Raw genomic sequence first — 8833 nt, 5'->3', positions numbered from 1 at the left:
AAAAAAATACAGAATTTGAATTTCTGACAGCTTTTACTTCGTCTCCACTGTCTGTACCTCTACAAGGCAGAAAAAAAAATACAGAATTTGAATTTGATTTCGGTGCGTATATAATAAGGAACCTGACGGACTCGAAATTATTCCGCAATCTTCGACTGTGCAGTTGCTTTAACAACTTCGTGCAAGTGCCGTTGGGAAGCGTTAAACTCTATGATGCAGATCATAGTAAAATGAAAAAAAAAAAAAAAAAATCTGAGTACGAAGACGAGTGCCACTACAGAAGTACAAATTAACCTTCCGGAACGATTGAACAAATAAACGGAGAGCACATCACAAGATGTCGAAGCGCACGTGTTTGAGAAGGTTCTTCGTCAGGCTCAAGGCATCCGATCTTCAACGCAAGATCGAGGGCATATCTCGTGTGGACTTGCGGAAGTAGAAAGAAAATTCGGCTAGTTCCACGCCATGAAAACTGTCAGATAGCGAATCTGTAAGCGTGCGAGTGTGTGTGATTGGCTAGCGAGATCACGTGGTGTCATGAATACGCCGCTAGACTTGAAATACGCTTTGAATCTTCATCATCGTTATCATCGTTATTTTGTTTTGTTTATCACGTGATCTGCGAGCTCATGACTACTGCTACTACTACTACTACTACTACTACTACTGCTGCTGCTGCTGCTGTAAAGGCGAACGTGCAAAGTGGTTAAGAAACGGCTTCGGGACAAACACAGGTCGTGAATGCGTGAACCTTATATAGACGTCCAATGGAAATCTGCTCGAAGAGGACGTTACCGTCGATAGGCATCCAAATGAAATCCATGCACTGCTCGACAAGACACCCTTAAAACCGATGAAGTTAAACGTAGATGCGTAGTTGTTGTGCACATTTACATCCTCAACTTTCAAAGGTCGCCGCGTCGTTGTTAAAAACACACAAGTGCGAGTCTTGCACGGATAGATACGGTACATCGATGTCGGTTCGCCCCGACCGTGAACAGAAAACAGTCGTCGCGTGCAGCGTTGTTCTCACAGGTGCAGCGCCATGCATTACGAAGGGCTCAGACTCGCCACAGCTGGCGCTGTGTGGTGGCAAGGGCGGGCGCCGGGATAAGCCCGCAGAGCGCGAATACTTAGTCATATTAGACTGCGGCTGCGCCAACAGCAGTACACCTAAGCCAGCTTTGCGGGGGAGAACCGTTCTTGCGGAACGTTTAGAAACGGGACCAACGACCCCGGTGCCGCTGCGAACCTGCCAGCTCTGCAGCCACAGAAACGGTGCTGTTCTTCCACGCCACGTGCTAGTACTGCGCAAAGATCAAGAACCCGGATCGAAGTTGTCGAAATGAGCCGAGATCGAGAACTCCGGCAAGGTCAGACTTTCGATTTCCCTTGACCTGGCCGGCCAGATGACCCTGTGAGGACCTGCAGCTTCGCTTCGTCTGAAGTTCATATTCTCAAAACCACGGGCTCTGCTTTGTCGCTTAGGTGACACATACGACGGGCTTGTGCTCTTCAATCATTTGCGCAGTCGCTTCGATTGCTTGAGGCAGGCAGCGTAGGATCTTCAGCGGTCATGATGTTGGGCTCCTGCTTCGTTACTCAGACGCTTTGATTTTGAACTCGAACAGCTTCGTGAAGGTTTCAACGACGGTTTTTCTCGTATTGCTGTTTTTCGTAGTGTTTCCTATACCTTCTGCCAGTGATTCAACTCGGTGAACTTTAGGACCACGTGTGTGTGTGATCGTAGTGCGTCCAGCGGCGGTCGTCTTTTGCCAGAACTGTCGCGGACCTTTGTTGTTCTTCTGAACACGAAATGTGACGGTGCAGACACAATGACAAAATCACACGCGTAGTCATCGATTCGAGAATATAGTCTTTCCCTGAACGAACATTGCATAGACAACCATACCGCGCTTAGCACCTCGCAGACAGCTGACGTAACCACCGTTTCGGACGTCTTCCAAGTTTAACTGCACGTCAGGACAAACCGCAAGCAACCATGCTGCACGTGCTGGGCAACCTCAAGAAGCTTTTCAGCATCCGTAGACTCAGCATCGACTGCTTCGTCTTTCGGCTCCACCACCAATTCACCGTGCTCGTGCTGGTAGCGTTCGCCGTCCTGGTCACCACCAAGCAGTACGTCGGCGATCCGATCGAGTGCGACAGGTCCTCGGGCGTCCCGGCAGGGGTCATCAACGTCTACTGCTGGATCCACGCGACGTACAGCGTCAAGAGTCTGTTCGCCAACGCCGACGGCAAGCGCATAGTCTATCCGGGCGTCGGCAACGGGGCCGACTTCACGGACCGCGACGACGTCAAGTACCACAAGTACTACCAGTGGGTGTGCCTCGTACTCTTCCTCCAGGCCCTGTTCTTCTACGTTCCCCGTTGGCTCTGGAAGGCCTGGGAAGGCGGCAGGCTCAAGACGCTCGTACAGAGTCTCGAATACCACGTGGTACTCGAACCGGACGCCAAGCGGCAGAGGACGGACCTTCTGGTCCGGCACCTGCTGTCGAACCTCGGCTCCCAGGACCTGTACGCCTGGAAGTACTTCGCGTGCGAGGCCCTGGCGCTGTTCAACGTGGTGTGCCAGCTGTTCTTCATCGACGTCTTCCTCGACGGCGAGTTCCTCACGTACGGCGTCGAGGTCCTGAGCTTCGTGTCCAGCGACGAAGACAGGGTGGACCCCATGGTGCGGGTGTTTCCCCGGGTGGCCAAGTGCCACTTCCACAAGTTCGGCTCGTCGGGCAACGTGGAGACCCACGACGCCGTGTGCGTGCTGCCGCTCAACATCGTCAACGAGAAGATCTACGTGTTTCTCTGGTTCTGGTTCGTTCTACTGGCGGCGCTCACAGGGGCCCTGCTCGTGCAGCGGGTGTTGCTGGCCTCCAGTAGGGCCTTGAGGTCGCGGGCTCTTCACTACAGGTGAGTTAAAGTTAAAAAATTGGGAGCCCTTCCCCTATCTGGAAAATGAAGGCAAGCGAAGCTTGGCCTGACCTATTATTTTTCTTTCCTTCTTTCGCATTACGCAATGCTCCCTCTTAACTTTTTCCTTCCTCCATGCCGGGAATTGGGCTTCACCGACATGCTTGGCAGCTCAACACTTCTGTTGCTACAGGCGACAACGACGACCATGCGTGAAACAATGGAAAGCAACGATGAAATGTCACAACGTGAAATTAAAAGTAACCTCGATAAAAGATGAGATTTGCATATCAGAAACGGCTTATCGCCGACAAGCCCGCGATTGATAGAGCATCGGTTATCGCAAACGGCGATACGCATGTGACCGCGGTGCACCTTCGGGGGCGCACTATTTGTACATAACCGCATCTCTGTACACTCGCTCGCGCCGGGTTTTTCGCGAAATATCTCGACGCTGCCGCCGCCGCCTGTGTAACTCATGGAAGCTTCGCTTAAAAAAAAAAAGTAAAAAGGAGAAAAACCGTACGGAGTGCAAAAATGAGTACAGACGAAGAAGTTCTGAATTCACTGTGAGTTCAACTTTATCGATCGCCGTTAAACATGGCCTTGCTTTCTGTAGCTGTTTTTGGCATGCACTTGCGCCTATAATTACAAAAACAAACACATGCGCTACGCCTGTTCAATTGCGTGGTCCAGTATTGTTCTAAGCCATACGCAGCACGTCAGGATATTTTTTCCAATCTGTCAAGCGGGCTAATTAACAAATTTGCTTTGCTTAATTAACTTTTTAATTAGCAACTAGCGAAAAATTCTCAATGCAACAGTTCTACCACTTCATCTGAAACGTCGGAATATTTCATCCATGGTAACATAACCGCCGATCAGATAAGCTGGGTAATAAACAATTATTGCCTAATTAACCTTTAAAATAGTAACTCTAACGGAAGATATTCAGTAGAAAGGTAACTTTTGTTCAGCAACGTCGGATTATTTCATCTATGCTAAGTTAGCTGCCCTGTTTATTATTATTTTTTTCAATCTTTCCATTCTATTCCATTTTCTTTGGGGTGCGCGAAATTAAAAAGCATACTTGGCGCAAGTTAGCTGGAACACCTTGTATATGGTTCTATATTATGAAAAATTGTTACTGTTTGGAGAATCTGTGCCGGGACGGCTTACTGCTTTGCCAATACAAAGCACACAGATTACTCTAACTCGTTCATCACTTGATCTAAATACAACTATGGAAACTCTTTATGCGTGGGACGACTGTGGCTGTAGGCAGAGCTTATATATAAATTACGCTGTTACCAACGAGGTTTACGAAACCTCCTTGGCTGTAAGCGACTACACTTGAATCTCGACCTAACGAAACCCGATTTTACGAATTTCCCGATCTAACGAACATATCCCCATTACCCAGAAGGTGCCCATAGGGTTCAGTGTTTTCATCAACTCGAATTAACGAAACTATCATAGCACCAAACCAGATTTAGCGAAGTTTTCCGGAAATAAATGAGTTAAAAATGCGGTGATTTCTTTCTAATTTTGCCACAGACGGGTTTCTCTTCGGACGTGCGCTCAACGCTATCGCGCTATACATCTAGCGCCCTAGAATAAAAATCAGTTGTCAGTAGCCGTCCGTCCGCGTCACCTCTTGTGTTCGTCTCGTTGGTGCCTTATTCCGCTAACATGCACCAACTAGCCCAACAAAAAGTTCTGTTGAAAAAACAGCCGGAACACTTGATACACCGAACATCGGGCAGTGCTGAACGCCCCGAGGAGTTGGCTTTCCCTCAGAAAAAGTTGGCTTTTTCTCACGGAAGGGGACTTTCCCGCATGCATTTGCGAGAGTGAGCGGTGCGATTAGAAAGGCCTCATATACACCGCATTTTCTCGCCTACAACCCGCCCCTGCATATAACCAACACCACCAACTACAGACCACGCAAAAATAACAATAAAAAATACCGCGCGTTGCCCTAAGCCGCCGCTTTTCTTGCATTATTGTGTAGCAGTTATGGGAAGCCAACTTGCGACCAAAATTCGCGTCCAAAATACGGCAAATTATTTAGGAATTTTATATCGAACTATACGATATATCGAACTGATTCCCGTTTTTTTAGCGAGTTAATATACGCGGGTGCGACTGTATATGCATATATCCATAAGCTATATATATTTCATTATGGCAACTCCACTGCTCCAGGTTCCACATGGTCCCGGCGGAAGACCTTCGCCAAGTCCTGGACAGCGGCTCCCTGGGCGACTGGTTCCTCCTCTACTTGATGGGTCAGAATATGGAGGCGCGCACCTTCGCGCAGATCATCGCGGAGCTGGCTGACCATCTACGGGAAGAGCCCAACCAACGCACCTTGCCCGCCGGGGACACCGAGAAGATGAAATACGGCTTGGTGCCAGTGCAGGACGTTTGAGCGAGTCGGGGAGAGTGTTGCACACTTCCACACAAAAAAAAGAGTGTTCCACACTCGCCGTCATGGCTGCGAGCGGCGCTGGCTAACACTCCCAGGATTACACAAATACCCAAAAAAGTGGAGCAAACCACGACTGCCACCGTAGCTCGATCGGTAGAGCATCGGACGCGCTATCCGAAGGTTGCAGATTCGGTCCCTACACCGAGGTCAAGTAGTCTTTTCGTCCACTTTAATTCCTTTCCATTTACGTCGTAATTATTACACCACAGTTAAAACTTATGAATGATTCCCTAGCTTCATTATAGAGAGAGAGAGAAGGAATATAGGAAATGTGGGGAGGTGGTCATGACAGTTCATGGCTGTTAGTACAATTGTTTGTTTCATTTTAGTGGAAATTATGCAAATAGCCAATTGGAAGGGCTTGCCGTGTTTCCATGCTCTTGTTCTTTTTTCTGCATTTTTGTGTTAAATTAGTGGAAATTATGTCATATAATATCCATGTAAGCTAAAAAATTTTAAAAGTGAACAATTAACTCTCGCAGTTTTCTGGTTTTTCTTTTGGGCCTTTGGATCTTCCTTTACGTGAGATGTCGTTCCGTCGCGCACTCGGGCACTGTGTTTCAATGCATGCGAAATGCTGCGCACTCAACATACCTTTGTCTTTCCACTAAAAGGTATTGGCACTTCCCGCCTGAATTAATTATTAGAGGCACCGTACCATGCAACTCGTTGCTTCAAAAGCGACTTCGGTAGTTTTACGTCGTACGATATCAGTAACTGAGCGACCGTTTTGTTCCATGAGCAGTTCTTTTTATAAATTTGTCAAAAAGTAGGCAATGCAGTATATGCAATGCAAGTATACTGTATCCGCGTACTTGATCGGGCAGAGTACGTGTACTTTTGTCTGAAGTATTTAAGTGATTTGGGAACGTACGTATGTTGACACACGTTTGCTCATATGTGTGAGGGATTCTGAGGTAGGCACCATTTGTGCTCGAAAATACTAAATCAAGCTATTTCTTCAAACTGCGTGTTTTGAAGCATAACCGTATATCTACACTCGCATGCGGCGCTCGAGACCCGCCTCTCACCGTTCCCCCGTGTTTGCCCATGTCTACTTATCGCTTTGTTCTATAAACTGCGAAATACCTTGTATCCATTCGCAAAAGAATTCAGGAACACAATCGATTACTCGACAACCGGTAACAAACTCTGATTACACTGAACAGCAGGCACCTTGAAGCAGCGAAGAGCGAGGACTCGAACCGGAGGTACCGTAGCAGACGACGCGCCGCTTTTCTATCCACCTACTGTCGGTCCGCCTTCTCCCCCTTTCTCTCGATTTGGCTCCTTGGGACTCGAATTCACTTCCAGCGCTTATGCTAATTTCTCCTCTTCTATAGCTAGCTCTCTGCGTGTCATAGATCTTCCAGCTCAACAAACGTCCACTGTGCTAATGCAGGCAAAATCGAAAAAAGAGTTGATGCTTTGCGCTAGAAAGCAAGTACTTCTGACTAAAGCTGATGGCATTGCTGCTCAGGCTTAGTGATTGGCTCCCACGTAGTGCTTATTGCTCTTTTGTGTATGCAAAAACCTTGACTTTATACGTAGAGGATATTTGCTAAGTTGCTTGCTCTACTGGCATAAGTCCAATTCGCATTTGACTCAATCCTTATCAAAGCCCAAAACAGGAGAAGCATGATGATTGCATGCATGCAGTCAAAAATGTATTCAACGATCAAATTGTAAAAATTGGGGATAAAATTTTGAAGCGGTCATTACCATATTGTTGTTTAGTAGAAAGTAGAAGCGTCGTACATCACCTTCATAAAGCTAAACAGTTTCCCAATGACTGAAAAAGTGAGATGGGGGAACTGAACAAGATTACTTATCTAATATAAAAGATGTACCAGCAGCTGCATTAATGCTGTGAACTTTGTGCACAGTAGAGCTAATGTGATCAAGTAGAGTATCGGACGCATTATCTCAAGGGTCCCTATAATCAGCAAGTTGATTTTGCATCCACTTTAATTCCTTTCCATTTATGTCATATTACTACTTTGCAGTTAAAGCCCACAAATTATGTCCTTTATACTTTCCTTGGCTTCATTGTCTCTAGGTTCTCATTTGGCAGAATCCCCGTTTTTGTATTTCAAATGCATAAAGCTGCCCGTATTGTTTTGGAAACATTGTTAGAGCAGAAAATTGATACTTGTGATGCTGCTTTGCATCCATCCCATTTTTGTATTTCAAATGCATAAAGCTGCTCGTATTGTTTTCGAAACATTGTTAGAGCAGAAAATTGATACTTGTGATGCTGCTTTGCATCCTCCAAAAACCTTCTATAGGAATCATTGAAAATCCTTGAATTTGGGCTTCGAAACCAGTATGAGCCCTGTTCACTCCTCCTGTACATTTTTTCAGCAGTGTTTATGTGCTTTTATTGCAATAGCAATTATATATGGACAGTCTCGGCTGGTTTTTTCCGCCGCCGTCATGCACCGTATATATATATATATATATACACAAAAGTCCAAAGAAAAATTCAGAAAAATGCTTACGAAACGCGGAATCGAACCAGCGACCTCTCTCCGCAGCGCGTGGCGCTAACCACTACGCCACAAAGCGCAGATCCTTCAGGTAGCTAATGGTACAGACCCTTTACCGCTGGCAGGACTCGGAGACGGCAGGCGCTTATAAGCGTTTCTTTATTACCAGCGAGTTGGCGCGAGGAGCGCAACGGGCACATTTAAAAGTCGTCGGCCAGCTCGCTCGCTTCTTCTAGTATTTGCGCAGGGAAAACATTGCCCTTTCGCTGTCTGCTCGCGCGGTATTGCTGCCGGGGGGCAGATATTTCTGCAGCATAGCAGCGCGTCCATCACGGGCCGCTTTTCTTGCTATCGCATTCATTGCTTCGCCCTTGCGGCGAAACTGACTTTTTTTGTTACCTTCCGATACGTCTAGTTCTAAAACTCATTTAATAAAAAGTGGTACTTTAGTGCAGTTTATTTTGTCAACTTGGATGCGGTTTGCACATTACAGTGGGAAGTTCTCAAGTATGTCAAACCACAAATATTTAGAAACTTGAATAAAAGTTGTTGCTTCAAAAATATTTTACTTAGAAAACTGTTCTCTAGTTTTGTCCAAAGTTACACGGTAAAAGAAAACTAAGGAAAAAAGATGCTGTTCTTAGTCTTCTCCGGCACGATTGAGCACCTCGCGCAGCGTGTACAAAGACCTTGGCATGCGTACTCCCAGCTTCTTGCAGAGAACCTTTAGCCCTTCTTGACAGTTTCTGTCAATAGTCTTGTAACGACCCATGTTGCAAAGGTCTGCCATCCGGTTCCCAATTTTTATTGTTGCGAACTTCTTGCTTAGCTTTAGACGGAACTGTAAAAAGAGAAGGTAAACATTCTTTTTTCAGTAGAAGTTTTCGTAGTGCTAAAAATGACGCAATTGTTGGAAGCTATA

At 46.4% G+C, this 8833-nt stretch overlaps 1 protein-coding gene across 1 annotated transcript; it reads left to right on the top strand.

Annotated features, from left to right (window-relative positions):
* The first annotated feature begins 1092 nt into the window (after positions 1-1092).
* On the top strand, positions 1093-8474 carry LOC119374334 (innexin inx2). Its single transcript, XM_037644410.2, has 2 exons — positions 1093-2928; positions 5137-8474. The coding sequence occupies exons 1-2, from the start codon at positions 2003-2005 to the stop codon at positions 5360-5362; spliced, it is 1152 nt and encodes a 383-aa protein (XP_037500338.1). The 5' UTR covers positions 1093-2002; the 3' UTR covers positions 5363-8474.
* The last annotated feature ends 359 nt before the right edge of the window (positions 8475-8833 follow it).

The sequence above is a fragment of the Rhipicephalus sanguineus genome, chromosome 11 (genome assembly GCF_013339695.2).
Source record: "Rhipicephalus sanguineus isolate Rsan-2018 chromosome 11, BIME_Rsan_1.4, whole genome shotgun sequence".
Classification (NCBI taxonomy): domain Eukaryota; kingdom Metazoa; phylum Arthropoda; class Arachnida; order Ixodida; family Ixodidae; genus Rhipicephalus; species Rhipicephalus sanguineus.
The sequence above is the reverse complement of the archived record's forward strand: the minus strand, read 5'-3'. Positions and strand labels throughout refer to the sequence as shown.